The sequence below is a fragment of the Tachypleus tridentatus genome, chromosome 6 (assembly GCF_004210375.1).
Source record: "Tachypleus tridentatus isolate NWPU-2018 chromosome 6, ASM421037v1, whole genome shotgun sequence".
NCBI classification, from domain to species: domain Eukaryota; kingdom Metazoa; phylum Arthropoda; class Merostomata; order Xiphosura; family Limulidae; genus Tachypleus; species Tachypleus tridentatus.
Window position 1 is genome coordinate 77,355,335 of NC_134830.1, and position 22,262 is coordinate 77,377,596.

Genomic DNA, 22,262 nt, shown 5'->3' on the forward strand with positions numbered 1-22,262 from the left:
AGAATTATTGCTGAACCTTTAAGAGGGGATATAATATAAATGTCAGTGTTTACTAACCACTGACCAGTAGTCTGGTAGAAACATTCTAAATTAGATATAATAGTTAGTTTGTTATTTATTCAAAATGAAATTATGAAGAATCGAATATTTAAGTCAGTTTAATCAATATAACATTTCTAAATTGTTATGTATTGTCAAAACTTATAATCTACTTTTGCAGGGCATTCAGTTATAGATCGACCAAACATTTATAAATATAAATGAACGGAATACATGAAACCTCGTATATACTCATACTCTCGTTATTTATATTTGATTTTTATATTTACAAGATTATCATGACCAGTAATATAATTGTTGGTATAAAGGAAATGTTGATTGGTGCGAATAGCAGCAACACTCCCAGTTGGAGAGTACGGTATCAGATACGGTTAACGATCTACCAGCAAGTTCTTGCAGTTACATTCGCAGTTCGGTCAACGCGTGCTGAACGCTCCTGTCATTTTGTAGATGAGGCACAGACATGAGGAACGAACGATGTCACTGGATCATCAAAATGATTTTTGTGGTATTAATTCAAGCTGAAGGTAAGTTTAATATTGACATTCGTGCTTCGTTAAAAACAGAGTTATAGACAAATAGTTTTGAGCTTTCTATTTCTAAGGACATAGAGTAATAGTGTGAGCTTCATGATCCTTAAAAAGCATGGCTGTATAAAACATCAATCTGTTTTAAAAGCCACTTTATATAAATTCCACGTATTGGGTTTGAGTCTAACATATGTGTTAATTGATAATAACTGCTTTTTAGCTACGTTAACATCTTGTTATATAAAACTCTTTTATTTGTGTTACGACGTATTGCCGTTAATTAGATGTACATTGCTGTATTTGCTAAAACTGGTTTCAGTCATTCGTTAAATAAGTTGTTACACTATTGTAAAATTGTAATCTCGACCGTAAATATTATGTGAGGATATAACGTTAAGTACGGTAATACTTAATAATAGGGATTGACAAGGTTTTCGCACGTCGCAAAAAAAACCACCTTGTCGAATTCCTAAGCGAAAAACCGACTACTGGTTACGATACATTATGTACATATATATTATAATACGCTTCGCTAATATTTTTGGTATAACAGTTAAAAATTTCTAAAACAACAACTTTTTCGTCTACTACTTACCTAACTGATCACATCAGCTGGGTTAGCGCCTTGGTGTCTCGAACAATCGCTAGAAGATTTCTGAAGCTTATTTGGTAGGTCTGTGGGTATTCACTTTTGTTATTCCGCTAAGTATTGATACACACACACACAGACACATACAGGTATAATAGAAATAGTGAACATATCTTGCACGTAATTAAATTTCTTTTTAACCCATCGTAAACAAACACAAGTATTAAAAAATTATGAATTTTAGTATGTTTTTGTTTGTTTTTTGAATTTCGCGCAAAGCTACTCAAGGACTATCTGCGCTAGCCGTCCCTAATTTAGCAGTGTAAGACTAGAGGGAAGGCAGTTAGTCATCACCACCCATCGCCAACTCTTGGGCTATTCATTTACGAACAAATAGTGGCATTGACCGTCACATTATAACGCCTCTACAGCTGAAAGGGCGAGCATGTTTGGTGCTACCGGGATTCGAACCCGCGACCCTCGGATTACGAGTCGAACGCCTTAACCCACCTAGCTATGCCAGGCCAGAATTTTAGTATGAAGTAAGGATCCTGTTATAAAAGGATCCTACTTTATTTTAAAATTCATAATTTTAATATATATATACATATATAATGCATTCATAACGAAAACAGAGAAAAAAAAAGATAAACTTACAACAAAACTGACATGAAACTATTGAATATTAGCAAGTACGTTAATATAGATGGATAAAAATAATTCTGAATTCAGTCTTCGCTGTTTTGGAGTTAAAATAAATTTAAACCAAGTAAACATTGAGTTTATTTCATAAACAAAAACACAGCATGTCTCCAATATTTTATCTCAATATAAAATGTGTGAATACATTTTGTTTTTCTTTAGACTAACTCATTCCTTCTATTTAACTTTATTAAGAAAATGTTAAATGATACATCATTTTTCATAAAAAATACATGTAGAGCTATCATTAGAAAACGTGTTTTCTTGTGTATCGAAGTTAATTTAATTTTCCTCGTATTCATATCTTTTTATATATATATATACAGTCATGTGAAAAAGTTAGGACACCCTATGAAAGCCTGTGTATTTTTGTAACATTTTTGAATATATAAATGTTTAATTTCAATTTTAACAATACTGAGAGATTATAGGAATATAATTAAACAATTAAAACTGAAGAAAAGACTTTTTAAGATCTTCTGTAAATGTAATTCTACAAAAATGCATATTCTAACCGAGGAAAAAGTTAGGACACTCTACCCCTTATAGCTAATGTTACTCCCTTTGGCTGAAATAACTGCAGTGAGACGCTTCTTATAACCATCTACCAGTCTCTGACATCGGTCTGAAGAAAGTTTGCCCCACTTCTCAATGCAGAATTCTTTCAGCTGTGAAATGTTTGAAGAGTTTCTTGCATGTACAGCCCGTTTCACTCCACAGCATCTCAATGAGATTAAAATCTGGGCTTTGACTCGGCCATTCCAGGACTATCCATTTTTTACTTTTCAGCCAGTTCTTGGCGGATTTACTGGTATGTTTTGGGTCATTGTCGTGTTGCAGGGTCCGGTTTCGCTTCAGCTTTAATTTTCTTACAGATGGTCTCACATGATCCTCAAGCATCCTCTGATACACAGTATAATTCATGGTGGATTTTATGATTGTGAGCTGTCCAGGTCCTGCTGCAGCAAAGCAGTCCCAAAACATGACACTTCCACCTCCATGCTTCACAGTTGGTATGAGGTTCTTTTCCTGGAATGCTGTATTTGGTTTACGTCAAACATGTCCTCTGTTCTGGTGTCCAAATAATTCATTTTTGGACTAATCTGTCCAAAGAACATTATTTCAGAAGTCCTTGTCTTTGTCTACATTCTCTCTGGCAAACTTCAGTTTGGCCTTAATGTTTCTCTCAGAGAGCAAAGGTTCCCTCCTTGCACACCTCCCATGCAAGTTAAACTTGTGGAGTGTCAATTCTGATTGTAGAGGCATGCACTTTCAGATCAACAGTTGTCAGAGCCTGCTGTAGGTCCCGTGATGACATGTTAGGGTGTTTGGAGACCTCTTTAGCATTTTTCGGTCTGCTCTCGGGGTGAACTTGCTTGGACGATCAGACCCGGGCATGTTGGCAGTTGTTTTGAAAGCCCTTGTTGACTATTTTCCGGACAGTGGAATGGCTGATTTCAAAATATTTTGGGATCTTTTTAAATCCCTTACCAGACTCATAAGCTGCTACAATTTTCTGTCTGAAGGCCTCAGGCAGCTCTTTTGCTATCACCATGGTGCGCACTCTCACTTCAACAGTCAGGAGCACACCAAACTAAATGTCTGAGTTTTAAATAGGGCAAGCCTCATTCAAAATGCTGAGTAACGATCTTCTAATCATGTGCACCTGGTGTGATCCACCTGTGTGTGAGTTGAGCCATTTTAAGTGGGAATAAATGTGGGGGTGTCCTAACTTTTCTCTCGGTTAGAATATGCATTTTTGTAGAATTGCATTTACAGAATATCTTGAAAAGTATTTTCTTCAGTTTTAATTGTTTAGTTATATTCCTATAATCGCTCAGTATTGTTAAAATTGAGATTAAATATCTATATATCCAATAAATGTTTAAAAATACACAGGCTTTTATAGGGTGTCTGAGCTTTTTCACATGACTGTATATATTTTCAATTTATGGCTTATAATACTCAATGAATGCTAGAAATAAGCTTTCTTACATCTATTTTATTTCAAAAGTCTATTCGAAGTTGTGCTAAATTGATAAACTACACTTTTCTTTTTGCTGCTAAGGTAAGAAAACAAAATATTTAATTTAGCGTCATTATTAAGAACTTTGGATGAAAAGTAAACTAACTATATAACGCAAAACTTAAATAATTGAGCTAAGTAACTTATAAATTGATACATACAATCCTATGAAACCCACTGACTTGAAATAATAATATTAAAAGAAGAAAGTACAGCCTTCAATTTTCTAACGCTTATTACTTTTTTAACCTAACTTATATTTTTAGAAATACATATGAGATACATTTAGCAAGTTTTTTGGGCAGTGGCTTTTGGTTGAGAAGAACCAACATCTGCAATGTGGCATCGTGACTCATCATACATATTCAAAAAAAAAATATTGATATATATTATTTTTTTGCGCAGCATAGCCAGGTGGTCAAGGCACTCGACTCGTAATCTGAAGGTATCGGGCTCGAATCCCTATCACACCAAATATGCTCGTCCTTTCAGTCGTGGTGGCGTTATAATGTGCGGTCAATCCCACTATTCGTTGGTAAAAGAGTAGCCCAAGAGAAAGCAGTGGGTGGTGATGACTAGGTTATTTACATCTAGTCTTACACTGCTAAATTAGGGACGGCTAGCGCAGATAGCTCTTGAGTAGCTTTATGCGGAAATTTAATACAAACAAAACAAACAAGCGCAGATAGCCCTCATGTAGCTTTGCGCGAAATTCAAAGAAACCAAATATATTATTTTATTTACAACGAAAACTAACATCAACGTTGAATTATAAGAAATTACAAATACTATGATCAACATCGTGTTACCTGGCGAAAAACAACATCAAAATATAAGCGTTCATTGGAAAACACATGAGCTGACAAAAACATTTGTAAAAAGTGAAGTTTATCAGAAGCATTAATGATAATAATTATAATACATTTATAAAAATTACTAGACTTATGTTATATGAAAATGAAAGCGAAGAAAAACGACCAGTAATAGAAATACTACAAACTACGTTCTACTCCTATTAAACTTAAAACTAGCAAAGTTATAAATGTGTTTAGGTGATGAATGTTCTAAACATTAATAAATAACAGAATGACACATAAAACGAAAGGTAGAACATTCTCTTTTGTTTTATGTTAAAAGTAACGAAATACATGAGCTGGAAAATAAATTTAAATAATTTAATATATTTAATATCTGATTTAAGAACTTCGGTAGTTATGTTAATGAGAACGTTTCGTTCACATAGTAAGGCATTTTCTAAGACGTATTTCTCTAATTATTCGCTCCGAATTTTTTAATTGTGAAGAAGCTACAGAGTAAGCGTAGAAGATTACTTAAATATTTTTTTTCTGCGTTTAACAAAATAATACCAACTAGTGCATTTTCCTGGTAGTCGTATCTCTTCTACCGCATTTATTTTCTACCAACAGCAATACAATGAAAGTTCTGAGAGATTTTCAGAAAAAAAACGGACAATATCAGTTTAGTCCTGTTTCTCTTAGTTCTGTGACTTTCAACCGTAAGTTAACTAAATACACAGGAGTATTGCACTAAGAAATTTAAGTTAACTAGGGCCCGGCATGATGTGGTGGTTAAGGCACTCGACTCGCAATTACAGAATCACGGGTTCGAATTCCCACCAAACATGCTCGCCCTATCAACCGTGGGGGCGTTATAATATGACGGTCAATCCCATTATTCGTTGGTAAAAGAGTAGTCCAGGAGTTGGCGGTAATCACTAGCTGTTCTCCCTGTAGTCTTACACTGCTAAATTAGGGACGACTAGCGCAGATAGCCTTTGAGTAGCTTTGCGCGAAATTTAAAACAAACAAACAAACAAGTTACATTGCTAAACTAGAATGTTGTGATTCCAGTTTGTTTGGCTATTTTCCTCATTGTTACAGCAATTTATTTTAAGACGTGTTTGAAAACCTTTCAGCTTTTGTATTTTTAGCTTTACATCATTATTTTCATTTTTTAAAACTTTCCAGCCTCATTGTAATGGATTTTGAAGTCGAAGGAATCACTTTCATAATAACAAAATTCACTTTTCTCATTAAAGCGCTTGTCATAAATGGGTTCAAATGATTTTTCATTTTTTTCTGTCCCAATTGTTCTACAGTTTGAGTTTCCTGCATTCATAGAATATTGAAAATTCCCTTGTTCACCTGGTATGTCCTCGATTCTACTTTTTGTCTTTTATAATCTTACTATAAGAATACAACTTCTTGTAGAAGGTGACACATTCCCGACGGTCTTCAATCCTTGAAGTTTTGATATAGGGACGAATGAAGTTCGAGCGTATAGCTTTCTTCCACAAGTTAGTTTGGTTTGGGTTGTTTTGAATTTCACGCAAAGCTATATGAGGACTATCTCGTGCTAGCCGTCCCTAATTTAGCAGTGTAAGACTAGAGGGAAGAAAGATAGTCATCACCACCCATCGCCAACTCTTGGGTTACTTTTTTACCAATGAATATTGGGATTGACTGTCACATTATAATGCCCCCACGGCTGAAAGAGCGAACACGTTTGATGTGACGAGAATCGCAACTGCGACCCTCAGCAGATTGCGAGTTGAATGCCTAAACCATGCCGGGCCTCCACAACTCAGTCATCTGTTGGTTTATAGATTTTAATTCACTACTATCAAAATATAGGTGTCTTTTGTGTCTTATTTGTAAGAGCAGTCTTTTAAAAAGGTGTATTTAAATTTAAAATATAAAATAAGTTAAAGTTACAAACATGAGTATTTGAAGGATTTTAGTGTACAGAAGTTTCAAGATGAAGTTCAGAAGTACACTTAGCTAAATTTAAATATAACAGTATGTAACAAAATTTTTACTTTTTCTTGTTCCTGGGCAGAAAGTGTTATTTCCCAATTGTTTATGTCTTAAGTAAACGGAAAAGACCTCTTAAAACTTTGCTTTTGTGACCTGGGTTATGAAATTTTCAAATTTATTCATTTTCCAGAACATTTCAGGTAGATTCAATTCTGAGTAGCTGATAGAGAATTTCCAAGAACTTTCTTGAATGCTGTAGAACTTACGAGGATTTTCTAGAACTTCCCATAGTAATATATATATAAGGGCTCACCACTCACCACTTCAGTTTAGTTCTAGCTGCCTAAGTGAACACATAGACCTATCTGATTTTATCAGAGATGGCACCAAGAAGCTGCAAGCATTCTTCAGACACACTCTGCTATATATTTGGCAAATTTATCAAGACAAGAGCGAAAAAGTACTCTGTGACAGCATCTGCTGAAATGTGTGAAGCCTACAAGACATATTTCGGCATGTCTGTCGGGGATCAGGACAAACCCTGGGCACCTCATATTACCTGCGAGCACCGCAAAAAAAAAACTCTAGAAGGTAAGACGGTCAATTTTTGCTTTCTTGAATAGTAAGATTTTATATTATATAAATTCTAGACCTTTTAAAATTTATATATATTTTAATTTATTTAATAGGAAAAATATCACATATAAAATATTTTGCATGAACCTCTTACACATTATTTGTGGATGAAATAAATTTATTCTTCATAATAACAGTTTTATTTTGCTCTTTTGCAGGATGGTACAGAGAGGAAAAGAGAGCCATGAAGTTTGCTATTCCAAGAATTTAGCGTGAAACCACTGACCACTCAAGCAATTGCTACTTCTGCATGGTGAACCCTTCCAAACGTCGGACTGGTAAGAATGCATTTGCTATCATGTATTCGGACTTTCTAACATCTATCGTTCCAGTGCCACACTGCCTTGTGCTCCCTGTACCCACTTTACCAAAGAGAAAGCAGCCGTCCTCAGAAGAGAGCAGCAAAACAGAAGAGGAGATAGACGTTGAAGATCCAGATTATAATTTCAGAGGTGCAGCTGATGAGAAAAACCATAGTACCCCAAACAAAAAGACCTCAATGACTTGATCTGAGTTCTTGGTCTAACAAAGTTGAATGCCGAGTTTTTGACATCTAGACTCAAGGAATGGGATTTGTTAGATGAAAGTGTGCAAGTCGCAAGTCACTTTGAAACATTTTTGTTCTTTTTGTATAACTTTAATATAAATACATGTAAATCGTGATTCATATGTTGTTTTATTCACATCTTATGTAAATGAAAATTTATTCGTTTTTAGATAGAAAATAGGCTAATTTATAAATTTCATTATAAAGGGTCACAAAAGCAAAATTGGAAGGGAATAATGGCCATTTTCTGTACTTTTACAACATAAGCAATTAAGAAATAACACTTACTATCCAGGAACAAAAGTTGTGTTACATAGTGTAATTTATTTCTTTTTAAGATAGGAAAATATATGTTTCAGTGAATATTAATAAACATGAATAATCAAAGAAATATTAAAATTTACTGTTTTTAAATAAACCTAAAAGAAGGTGGTCGATAGATTTGACAAAAATTAGTCACAAAATTTGCAGGTATAGCATGTCGTCCGAAAGAGATATGATTATTAATTAGTTACGAAAAACATCGATCCTCAAACCTCAATTTGACCTCAATTATTGGTTTGGTTATATTTCGTCATGCAATGGTAGAAAATCCCGCTTATCATTTTCATTATGAAAGTCTATAATATGAATAAATAATTAAGTTCAATTCTATACAAAAAGCTTGTAAAAAATACATTTTTGAGTAAATCTTCAAACTGAATAATTTTTACATGATTATTACGTTCGATTTTGTTCCAAGCATGTACAGATTTGGTAAATGTTTCTCTAATTAGATTGTCATTCCTTTTGTTTTGTTTGGAATTAAGCATAAAACTACACAATGGGCTATCTGTGTTCTGCCTACCACGGCTATTGACGCGATTTCTAGCGGTGTGAGTCTGCAGACATACCACTGAGCCACTGGGGAGTTATTTTCATTCTTTTTATTTCATATAACACTTTCTAATCAATATGTTTTATTGTGACATTAGTTTTTATACTTCCAGTATTTGTTTTTGTTCTCCTATAACTAACTGACTTAATTCTAGTGACGTAATAGACATCATTACCACCTTGTATGCATTTCATACGCCATTTCTATACATTTTATGCGTTTTATATGTCAGTTGAAGAAATCTAGCCATTGGCTAACTAACGTTCTTACATGTAAATAGCCAAACCAAAAGAAGTTGTTACGTATTATAATTTATTTCAAACGAGTGTCCGATTTGTATCTCAAGATGGCTGGTATGGGTATTAAAACTTTTATTGAAATAAAATAGAGAACAACGTTATTTATTACAATTTATTTTAATAAATGTTTTAATACCCATAGCAATCGTATCAAGATACATTTTTACCTCAAGCGGGTTTCACGTCGTCACGAGTCTCTGATTTATTATATAGCGTACATTACGTATTACTATCTCAAATAATCGGAAATTCTAATTTAGAAATTAATTAAAGTTTAATATGTATCAAATTTATGATATGTGTCAATAAGATTGATACACAAAATTTTCTTTTGTAACACAAATATATTTTAATATACAACAATATACACTATTTATATTAACTGTTATTACTAATAGTTATTACAAGTGATAATTTATATACAACAGTTTTACAAATGTACAGACAATACTAAGTCTTATATTTGGTCTGGAACTGAATATTTTATCGAGATTCATGGCGAGTAAATTAAATCTTTGTTGATACAGCTGTACACTTTTTCTGTTGACTGGCTGAGCTTGAAGAACCCGTAAGTTTCACCAGCAACTATATTTAATATCTTTGAAGAAATACTAACGACCAAAGTTAATTCACTGATTTTAAACAGTTTGTAATATTTGAAATCTGTAAACGTTCCTGGTCCAATTTTGGAGTTTTCCGATTAACAGGTGTTAATCACAATTATAGCGGCTGAGATCAATATAGCGTACTGACTGTAGCTGACGAATAATAATCTTCTTCTACTCACCCTGGGCTACTATTAATCACCCGTTTATCTCGAAGCTTCAACAATGTTGGAAAACGCGCCAGCGTGTTCGAAAAACAAATATTGTTGATTCTTACTCTCAAGAATGTTCTATAAATTTTAAGAACAGATGGACTTGCGCAATACACAGTGAAAAATATATGTCACATGCAAAACAGAAAACTATACTGAAAAAGCATAAGTATTAAAATAAACGTTTAACAGTTAATCTGTTATAAAGTTCAGACAAAACATGTCATTTGCATGTAGTTTTTGTTTCTCTTTGTTTAAGATAATGAACACTATATTATCTACAATTGCTGAAGTACAAACATTTTAGTACCTGAAAGATAATGTACTCAATAATATAATTCTGCTGTAGTTAGTCAATTCTGTATAATCTCTGATAAACAAACGAACTTTCTGAAATTCAAACTACTTTATTGAATGTCTCTTACCTGATTCTGACTTAATACTATGAGATGAAACATTGAGATAATTGAAATAAGAATTTCTATACTGTAAACGCTGCTATTACTGTAAGTTTAAATTAATTAATCAGTAGGTCCTCCACCAAAAAATAATTAATCTATTATGTTCAACAATCAGTTTAATTTTAAGCATGTCTGTGAAAACAAAAAAGTTAGTGCTGAGTCAAGACTAACAAAGAAGTCACTATTGCCCTGTAGTTAAAATTACAAAATAAAAAAAAAAACTGTCGTATCTGTGATAATCAAAAAAGCCAACTGCATCAACTTTAATAAACAAATAATTCAGTACTATTATACCTTTGAGAAATAAAGTTGTTAATACTGTGTTATCACTGATATAGAAAAAAGGCAACCGAAGAAGCATCTCTGAAGAACAAGTAAATCAATACACTTTTGTGTTTATAAAACAAATTATCTTTGGGAAGTCTCTGTAAATAAATAACCTTTCAGTTTTCCTGAGTAGCAGAAAATTTAGTATAATGTTGTTTTTAAAGAATAAGAAAAATATTAGGTTGAGGAATAATTCGTGAGCGTTTTAAATAATTTCATTCAAGCATTACATGCAAGATTATACAATACTTCAATGCATGAACACATTATACCCAAAACATTTATTATGATACTTTATTTCATGTAATACCTAGGTATATAGTATGCATTGTTTTAAACGAAATTGCAAGAAATTAAATGCGAAAAGCAGATGGTGTCGAAAATGCTCGATTTTGTCCACTTGACATTCCATTTAATGAGCTGAAAATGAAAGCAAAAATTAAAGACATATGAAAATCAAACACACCATCTATTAGAGCAAAACATTATCTACCAAATGACATGAAATATTTTGCGAAAGCGTTTTATTTATGAATATATTTTTTAACTTGAAAAAAACGCTCACGAATTATTCCTCAACCCAATAAATAAGCTAAATATTACCTATTCATTTGTGTGAACTCAAATTTTAACAATGAATTATGACCAATGGATAAATTGAACACCGATTTTTTTTTAAATCTATAAGCCTTGTAGTTTATCACTGACCCACATAAACTTAAAAGAAAAATAAAGTAAATAATATGGTATTAATTCTGATTGATATACAGGTAATCACAACACTTTCATTGATAATGAATAAATTAATTATTTTGCAGTGTAATTTGCGGCTTCAATGTATATTTCTAGGTACGCGAAAGTACAGTAACTACTCCAAAAATATCTCTAATAAAGATTTGTCATCACGTAGCAGAGGATAGGTGATAGATCACTTTAATTTGAGTAAATTAGCATCGTATATGCAATGTATGGATGTGTATTGCATTGACATTTATGTTGTCTGCGAGCTGCCTTAACATGATTTGATTTAAAAGTTCTTACACCTTTTTACTTGTGAACATAATTTCAAAATAAGAAATACTCCCATCTGTTTTTTAGTCTTATTTCTTATTCATGAACTGTTTTAATACATTTTATGCATATGCCATTTGAGAATTCAAAGGTAAGAATGTTTCAAAAGACACGCTTATTATAATATCTTTCTCAGAGAACATGCTCTGCCCTGCTTTCACAACCAGATGGCTAGGGCGATCGACTAGCCATCAAATTTCCGTCTAACCAAACATCTTTGCTCTTTCAGCTGTAGGGGCGTTATATTGCCGAGATCAATCCTACTTATTTTCCGTTGGTGGAAGAATAGCTAAAAGTTGACGATGGATGGTGATGACTATTAACCTTTATTCTAGTATTGCACTGCTAAATTAGGGACGGTTAACGCAGACAGTCCTAGTGCTACTTGGCACGAAATTCAGAAAAAACAAACCAGGTCTGAAATAACATTTGAAATAGAAAAAATTGAGCGTTCTTATTATGAAGGAATCAGAAAAATAAAAAAAATGCCCAGTCATTCATGGTACTACTTTAAAAAAATTCTGAACACATACAGTGCCTTGCAAAAGATTTAACCCACTGCAAAGTTTCAAACTGGGGTGGTTTCATAAAAAGAAAGTGAATGTCCGGAGCAAAGTCGTATTTATATTTTGAATTTTTCGCAAAGGTACACAAGGACTATCTGTGCTAGCCCTCCGTAACTTTGGAGTGTAAGACTAGAGAGGAAGGCAACTAGTCATCACCACCCACCGCCACCTTTTGGGCTACTCTCTTAGCAAAGAAGAGTGGGAATTACCGTCACATAACGCCACAACGGCTGAAAGGATGAGTATGTTTGATGTAACGGAGATTCGAACCCGGCAAAGCCCTGACTTGAATTCAATATAAAATTTATGGTGAGTCTTGAAGCTTCCAGTCCATGAACGATCTCTAATGAACTTTGACAGGAAGAAAGTGCAAAATTACACCATCCTGTTGTGTGAAGCTGGTAGAAACTTATCCAAAACACTTACAGCAGTAATTGCTGACAAAAGTGTTTTCAGCAAATTTCTATATTTCCTTTGCAAATTTTGCTGACACTCAACCTCCTTCACACATAACAGTGTTAAGATGTGTCTTGCAAATTGTGAGTAAATACAGCTTCATCAAAAATGTTTACACTATTTATGTTTCCTCAGAATGGAAGATTATTGATAGAGATAAATATTTTTGCGAGGCACTCTATTTACTGGCTTTTTATCTGATATAAGTGGAATATCAATACAACATCCCGAGCTAATAAGAACCTTTTCTCAATGATTATGGGCTTACAGGAATTTTTTCCACAGTAAATGTAGAAAAGAAAAGAACTAGAAGCAGATGAAGTAATTTTTTTGGTTACCATTGACAATTTGCTATGTTAGGGTGCCATAAGCAAAAACTATTATGTGGAGTGATGTGTTGAGCTTAAGATCTTTCGAAAAATCATAAAACTCAAGTATACGACTGTGAGTAGATTTAGTGCCGTTTTTATTACAATCTCTGGTACTGTTGTTTCTTTACAAGCTTCCCGAATAAGGTTATTACTTTCTTTCCTAAGTTTATAGCCTATTTCTGTTAAAAAGTTTGGTCTGTGCCTCTTATCGTGTACGATTTCATAACTTATACTGGATTTTTTTATTATATAAATATTGTATTTTTCTCAAATTAATCAGTGCTTTGTTGCTGTATTTATCTGAGCAAATACAATTTTTCCCCAGATGTCAAATTAATATAACTTCAGTGTTAAAAAAAAATCCCCGTTTTTATATGTAATTTTCTTTTTCACGTTGAGGAAACATAAAGTTCCAGGAAGGGAGGTTTATCACATAGAATCATCAAAACAGCTTTTGAAAAGCTCGATAATTAGTTTAAACTTTGTTGCTGAAGCGGCCGTATTTTTATAAATGACTTTCCTTAGTAATTATTTTTTTTACAAATAATTTTCCCATTTCTTACTATCTCTTATTTATATTATTACTACGTTATCCAGGCAACAAAAACATATTTCTAATTAATCTAATACTAGTTTTGTGAGCACGATAAATCCATAACTTTATAATTGGCATATATTGTTTACTCTATGCAGTAATACAGAGGGCACGTAGCCCATTGTGTTATTACTTTGTGCTATGAAAACCACAAGAATAACAATCCTACATAATAGAAGTTAGAAAATAGAATGCTTGATATGTAACATTGTAATTCAGTTAAATTTATCTTTTTTTTTTTTAAACTTCTTGTCTCCGTGTTTACCTAAAACTGGTTATCAGTATTGATGCTTTACGTATTTTTACTTGATACACTGTAAGATACCATGCAAGGACAATCGAAATTTGCAAAGTTGCAAAGACAAAAGCCAGTGTTATAAGATTATGTTACTCTGTTGTCATCAGTTCATTGGTAGGAAAATTAGACATGATGATAAGTCATGTTACTAAAAATGTATTGGTAAATCAGCTTATGTTATATATAACGGCTCACATAATCTTGTTTTCCGTTGTCACTTCAAAGTGAAGATTTAAAGATGATTAAAATTTTCTAATGTCTTTATGAAATTTAATTAAGATATTTTATATTTGACTCATGTAAAGAGCCATTGAACGATTGAAAGCCGGCCATACACATCAAGCTGTTATGAATTGATTTAAAATGTCGTTTTCAAACCAATGTTACTGTTGGTCTGACAAATGAACAAGACATAACACATTATATATCCGTTCATTATGGATCATTGCAACTGTAGGGTATTTGCTCTGAGACTAAATTAGATGTTCGCAGATAAAAGCATGGCATGGCCAGGTGGTTAAGACACTCGGCTTGTAATCTCAGGGTCGCGGGTTCGAATCCCTATCACACCAAACATGCTCGCCCTTTCAGCCGTGGAGGCGTTATAATGTGACGGTCAATCCTACTATTCTTTGGTAAAAGACTAGCCCAAGAGTTGGCGGTGGGTGGTGATAACTAGCTGCTTTCCCTTTTGTCATACACTGCTAAATTAGGGACGGCTAGCGCAGATAGCCCTCAGTAGCTTTGCGCGAAATTCAAAACAAAAAAAAACGAACAAATGCTGATAAAACTGGCACTATTTCAATGTCAGCACAGATATAAACAGCAGCCACAAGATTGGCCTATATATTAGGCTCTCAACAAGGTGCATTTTACTCACAGCAAAGCACAAAAAGCACACCTGTAATGGTTCTAAGAACATAGTCCGTTTGGGCAAAAGATACGTGGGTAATGCTGTTCGTATAGGTGAGTTGTGATTCACTCTGCATAACAGACATAAAGACATTTAAAGAATATGTGGATCAACATACGAACCTATTTTTATACAAGAACGTAATACGCATGTCATTGATGGAACGATGTTGTGTAAAATAGTTAGCATTGCTAGATCTACAGTCCTCTATGTCTTCCTGAATAGTACATTAACACCAAGCACTATACAGACAGTACTCAACAACCCTTTGTGATATCAAATGCAGGTGAAACTGGCCTCAGTTGGTTCTAATTGATCTAAGTGGTTGACAAAGCTAAATAAAGTAGTCTGTACTATGAGCGTTATAATGTGACGGTTAATCCCACTATTCGTTGGTAAAAGAGTAGCCCAAGAGTTGGCGGTGGGTGGTGATGACTAGCTGCCTTCCCTCTAGTCTTACACTGCTAAATTAGTGACGGCTAGCACAGATAACCCTCGAGTAGCTTTGTGCGAAATTCGAAAACAAACAAAGAAACAAACACAATGAACTTTATACCCATAAGGAAAGGTGTATCAAAGAGAGCCAGTGTAGCAGTGGCGTCTCTTGATGACGAGAAACCCACATGAAGTAAAAATGTATCTCAGAACAGCTGGTAAGGGTTACCGTTAACCTGATGATGACCTATGAAGGTCGAAACGTTGTTCTCTGCTTTATTAGTAAAAGTGTTAATACCCATACCAGTCGTTCTGGGTGGTGGTATCTTCTTTCACACTGGTCTCAATATATGTTGTATGAGCAACAGTTTATAAATTACCAAAATTAATTTTGTTACACATTCAACAGTATTTTAGGAACTATAAGAGTGTGATCTGTTATTTTTCTTAGAATTAGGACTGATAGGAAAGGATCTTTATAACAAAATATTAATTATTAAGAAATCTGTAGAATGTTGAGATGTTATGATTATCACGAGAAAACGTTGTAATGATATATAAAGCCAAAATAAAAAAAAAATAAATTCATTGTGCAACGTTTGATGTAACTGCTCTTTGTAGTGAAGTTTAGGTAAAACTGTGTATTTACAACGCTAAAATCAGGAGTTCGATTCTCATTGGTGGACGCAACAAATAGCCTGAAGTGGCTTTGCTATCTCGTGATAGATTGTAACTCATATGTTACTTAGTGGTTATTTTCATAGTTGCAGTACTACCTTTTTGTTGTTCCATATAACGTATTTATAACAAACATTGAAGATTAACGCAATACATCCCTTTATGTAGTTACATTTTAGAAATATATTTATCTAATGTTTTGGTGTAAGCTACAATACAGTTCTTTAACAGGTTTGTCCACTTCACTCGCTAAAGGGCCATCTTTTATTTTGGAACCTCCTAACCATGTAAGCTTTTACAACACCACTGGAGCAATTATTCCATGTTCAGCAACTGGAAATCCACTACCAGTTGTTTTATGGACTGATGGTTTTGGAACTAGGTTGGAGGACATACCTGGTCTGCGTCGCAGCCGATTTGATGGTTCCTTAATATTTTCATCTTTTCCTGTCGACCAGTACCAGCAGTCCGTGCACTCAACCTCTTATCGTTGTGTAGCTTCAAACACAGTCGGCACGATTGGAAGTAGGGATGTACACGTGCGAGCAGGTACTTTCATTGTCTCATATTTTATATGAACCAGTAAGCTTATTAAAACAGTTTAATTAAGACAAAATCAATATTCATAAAACTTTTAAGCAGAACTTTTATTCTTTATCCTAACTGGGTGATTAACAAGACTCCGTCATAATGGTATCATTAGTGATATGTATGAATGCATTATTTACAGCTGGATATTATTGTAGCTAAAGTTATATATGGAAAAAATCAATATAATTATAGTTGATAAGACACATCATAAGGAAAAAATTGTGCTTGAATTATCAGGTAGTTGTTTTATACTTATTTACATCATGTTACGTTATATAAAACACGAATATCTTATATTACACGTATTGCCTTTATTTATTTTATATGTGTAAAGTTTTGTAAGTACTACTTTACTTAACTCACAGAAGCAGCCTATATGCCTATTTATTGTTGCTAATATGTATTTACGACTTTATTATTGTTTCTGTTATTGTAATAATAAATAATACACTATAGATAATACCTTTTCAAGAAAACTTATTTATTGAGTGACTTGCAGATCAAGTATTTAAACATAAAACTTACTATATATATATCGTAATATTTCTTCCAGTGCCAAGGAAAATCAACAAAATGAATTATGAAAAACTTTCTCAAAGTGAAAACAACTTACATCTTGTACAAAATGAGAATTAAAATAGAGAATACATCATAGATAAAATATGGCATAAAAATGTGTTACAAAATTATTCTATATGTTGTGAACTATTTGTAAAAAGAAGAAAAGAAGATGAACGGCGTTAACAATGCGATAATTCTCGTGCTATCCAGGACTATAACTAAATTTATAAAAGTAGAACATTTGCTTGTTTATGAGCTACTCCGTGGCCAACCTCAACCAAACTTGTTAGAATGATATACTGGACCAAAAGGCATATCATAGGATGGATATCACCTAGCCCTTCCTATCTTTGGTTGCATTCACAACAAAATATGTTTACTTTGCTAACGATGGCACGGTCTTGGGAGGATTTTATTGATTTTTTTAAGTTCTTTACATAGTAAACTTAAGACTCCTGTTCTTGCATTTGTTTAGTTTCATGTTAGGTGTTAAAATGTAGGATCACAAATAAATTCCTTTATTTATGGTCTGAATTCTTGTACCCTTCTAGTAATTCAGTTGCTACATTCACCATTATATAACGATAACTAATGAGACTGCTTATAAATCTTGCAATTTGGAGTACGTGCTTGCTAATGAAAGTAGAATATTTCAATGTAAGTTATTCAGTGTTTTTGAAGTAAGTTTTTACTTCAAGGATATGTTACTTTTTTCGTCTTCCGCCTGCTTGATACATCGAAGAAGAATCTAATAAAACAATGTTTCGCTGTAATGAACTATTGCTGAAATTGATGAAGCTGATGATTTGATTTTATGACCTAGTGAAATACTTAAAAACAATAAAGTTAACACTTACGAATAAGATTTATCTCTGAAGACTAATCAGAATATTTCTTCACTGAAGTGTTTTTTACTCCTACATAAATTTTCTTTGATAAATTTGAATTAGTAAACAAATTTTATATTTTCGCAGTAACATTACTGTTGCCCAGATAACTTTAATATTTTGTTACATATCTTCTATATTCTTGATCATTGATTTTATTTCAGTGCACTTGGCAGTATGTTCAGTTGCCAAGTTTGATTTACTATGATAATAATATTTAGTAATATAATACGTACGACAATTGAAACTAACTTACTGGATTCTAATTTCATATTTTGATATAACAAATACTTTATACATTTCGAACAAATATTTTTTCGAGCTCAATATAAATGAAATGAGAGGTGACTGTGCTAATGAAGATTTTGCTCAGTTAAAGTTACCACCTGAATAATTTGTGTAATATCTTACGTTAGTGACGTAGTTAATATTGCTCGAAACTGTTGTTCTTAATTAACTATAAAATTGGTTTTATTGTTTGATTATCTAATATATTTTTGTTACAGCAAATGACTTGTGAAAAAATGAGTGTTTGGTGCATCTAGATAAACCGTAGAGCACATGTTTTTTCTAATACAAAAGGGAAACTATTAATGTACAAAGTTTACCAGTACTGGTATTTTTTCTCTTGTGGTTTACACACCTAAGATCGTTTAGTTCGTAATGATTTAAGACGTATGACGAAGATTAACTTCTACTGGGTTTGTGTAATGTATGTTATCTTAAACCGTTGATTGGCCTGGCATGGCCAAGCGCGTAAGGCGTGCGACTCGTAATCCGAGGGTCGCGGGTTCGCGCCCGCTTCGCGCTCAACATGCTCGCTCTCCCAGCCATGGGGGCGTATAATGTGACGGTCAATCCCACTATTCGTTGGTAAAAGAGTAGCCCAAGCGTTGGCGGTGGGTGGTGATGACTAGCTGCCTTCCCTCTAGTCTTACACTGCTAAATAAGGGACGGCTAGCACAGATAGCCCTCGAGTAGCTTTGTGCGAAATTCCAAAAACCAAACCAAACTTAAACCGTTGAATCTGCAATGTGATTATTATGTTAAAACTTAATATATATGTAATCATTCCTTAAACAAAAGCAAACCTCATGATTATATTTCAATAGCTTCAATAAATCATACCATTTTTGCGATATTAACCTGATTATCTTAAAGCATTTAAAATGGGTTATCTATCCAGCGGTATATAAGATTAATTATATATTTCTGTAATATTCAAAAACATAATCGAAGGTGCTTTATTTTACAATTGTTATCCTAAAAAAATATACTTAAAATAACCTTGCAAGGTCCTAAAAAGCAAAAATAATTTAGAAGGATATAGTGTGACTTAAAATTAAATTAATGTAGTGAATGTAATCTAAGAATGCACTGAAAGCGGAGAACAACTAGGAGTCAGTGACATCTTTCATACCTCACCGTTATTAAATAATCGAATTCTAGCACATTTATATACTCTTCAAAACAAGAAACGCAAAAGAGATATTTTTTGTTATTTTAAAGAGAAATATATGTAATTATGTTACAAGCTCAGAGTATGTGATGTTACACGTGTTAAGGCACTGATTGTCAGACCAAAATGACAATAAAAGTTGTGAACTTTGAAAACGGAGGAAAACATCGGATTTTTCGCCAAAATGCATTCGTGTCCAATAAATTTCTTTGAGAGATCTGCACGTTCTGCAAGTCCAACATGTGCAAAATCCCTATAAAAGTGACGGGTTCTCGGTTTCAATAGCTCAGTGTTAAGCCACCGACACGCAATACAGTTACGCCAAGACTGGCTGAAGCACAACGCAACAACGCCATTGGTCGCTTGGAAGTAGGCAAATCTCGATCAGATGTTGCCAGAGCTGTGAATGTCCACCAAAGCACCATCACAAGGCTATGGAATCGTCACCGACAACATGGATCAACTCACAAGATCGCTACATCCGGTTACGTTACCTTCGGGATAGGACCATCGCTGCGACGTCTACTGCCTCAACCATACCAGGGCTGCGTAGGATTTCCGATCAGACCGTACGCAACCGTCTACGAGATGCAGGAATCCGACCTCGACGTCCAGTCAGAGGCGTCATTCTCACCCAGCAACATCGTCAAGCGCGGCTGCAGTGGACTTGGGCACATCGAGTATGGCCTCATCGACGATGGAGGCATGTTTGGTTCAGCGATGAATCACGTTTTATGCTTCGTAGGCAGGATGGAAGGACCCGTGTTTACCGTCGCCCAGGTGAACGTTTTGCAGCAAACTGTGTGCAGGATGTTGACAGATTTGGTGGTGGCAGCGTCATAATGTGGGCTGCCATCGCCTACAATGCCAGAACAGACCTTTTACACATTCGAGGGAATCTTACGGCTCAACGATACGTCGACGAGATTCTTAGGCCCCATGTGCAACCCATCATGGTGAACGTCAACGATGTTTTCAACATGACAACGCCAGCCTCACACAGCCCGACTCACCACTGTCTTCTTGAGACACCACAACATCAACGTTCTTCCCTGGCCCTCCAGATTGCCAGATTTAAACCGCATCGAACATCTTTGGGACGAGTTGGACCGACGTCTGCGACGGCGACAACCTCAACCGCAGACTCTACTTCAGCTTGCAGCAGCTTTGCAGGCTGAGTGGACAGCCATTCCACAGGATGTGATTCGTCATCTCATTGCTTCCATGGGCAGGAGATGCCAAGCAGTTATTGATGCTCACGGGGGCATACTCGTTATTGACGTTGAGTGACGTTAAATTTCACATAGTGAGCGTGGACTTCGCCTTTGCAGACTTTGAATGTTCCGCAGTGAATGTGCAAAGTTTCACACATGTCATACAGAACTACCCAGAATAAACTTGTTAACAATTTGTCTCATATTTTGCCTTTTGCGTTTCTTTTTTTGAAGATTATATAAGGTCTGCAAAAGCGGAGATTTATTGTTATATAGATAAGAAACTGGTATAACATTTAGATATATCTAATAAGTTATTCATTTGTATTCTTGGTTGTCACCTGTCTAAAACACCACATATTGCCTATCATTGCTGAAATACTACTTATTGTAAGACTCATTCTGGGTGGTCCTGGTATGCCAAATCGATCCATGTTATTTTCTTTTACAAGAACCGTGGTGGCGGCAAATAGAAATAGAAATATTTCTGTTTCTATCAGAAATCTTATCAGAATGTAACAAACCTTCATGTTTTCACATGATATCAGCCAGATATCATTTCTCGTCTGACAATGACGAGAGATATCATTGTCGAAAAATTTTAAATTCCCGGTCTGAACCCATATTTATGACCTTAGTGTATGGATATTTTGAATCAAAAAATAACTGTTACATACATTTTCAAAAGCGAAAGAAATTTGATAACATCGCTCTACCTACAAACGCTAAACGTTTGCATAAAGTAGTTCTAACTTTATATTGACTGTGATTGTCACACTATTTGTTGTTTTGCATATTCAAAATCGTTTAGATATAATGTACTCATTCCTACTCAAACCTTTGTATATATATATTGTTCAAGTGTCCTCAGTTGAAATTTGTTAATTTGCAAATTTTACATATAGCTATAGAATAAAATGTTTTTTTTTTCCGAGACAATACAATATATTACTATGTGACTATATATATATCAACTATTGAAAATGTTTCTTCTAAAGTATTTTTGTATAATGTAGATACTATTTTCCATAAAACTAAATAAGAGTCACTTCTTTATGAGATTCACTGTTTCTATTAGAGTTAAAGAACCTGTCACACCTAAGTTAGTCGTAATGACCTTGACTTTCTATAAACCACATGCCAGCTTCAGGAAAGGAAAAGATCGAAACTATACAATATTCTAAAGTAATGGAAAGTTTTATATTTCCTTACTCATGCGACAAAGATAAAAGTACCAACAAATCACAGTCAGAAAATGATTTAACAAAGTCCTATATTTTCAGTTTAATTTAAACTATGTTTAGTCAACTGTAAGAAATTTTTACAATGTGGAGTGCCACGACTATAAATGGTCGTTATCGAACTGCGTAAAAAAAAAAAACCTGTTTGAAACATAAATGTTGATCGCGGACCATAGAAACTGGATATAGCTGACATATCGTCCTCTTTTCTAATGCATTTATTTCCGTTCCATTTATCACAATGAACATTGAACAAAGCTCGTAAATCGACTAGCATA

General features: G+C 34.0%; 1 protein-coding gene across 1 annotated transcript; it reads left to right on the top strand.

The window, feature by feature from the left end:
• The first annotated feature begins 427 nt into the window (after positions 1–427).
• Positions 428–16,609, top strand: LOC143251644 (cell adhesion molecule Dscam1-like). Its single transcript, XM_076502907.1, has 2 exons — positions 428–587; positions 16,263–16,609. The coding sequence occupies exons 1-2, from the start codon at positions 524–526 to the stop codon at positions 16,607–16,609; spliced, it is 411 nt and encodes a 136-aa protein (XP_076359022.1). The 5' UTR covers positions 428–523.
• Positions 16,610–22,262: the final 5,653 nt, after the last annotated feature.

What these genes read in the sequence shown, in the direction of transcription:
- LOC143251644 (XM_076502907.1), top strand. Translation starts at nt 524, where the DNA reads ATGAGGAACGAACGATGTCACTGGATCATCAAAATGATTTTTGTGGTA. An exon ending in GGTATTAATTCAAGCTGAAG is followed by an intron (nt 588 to 16,262) that starts GTAAGTTTAATA and finishes GTTCTTTAACAG; the next exon opens with GTTTGTCCACTTCACTCGCT.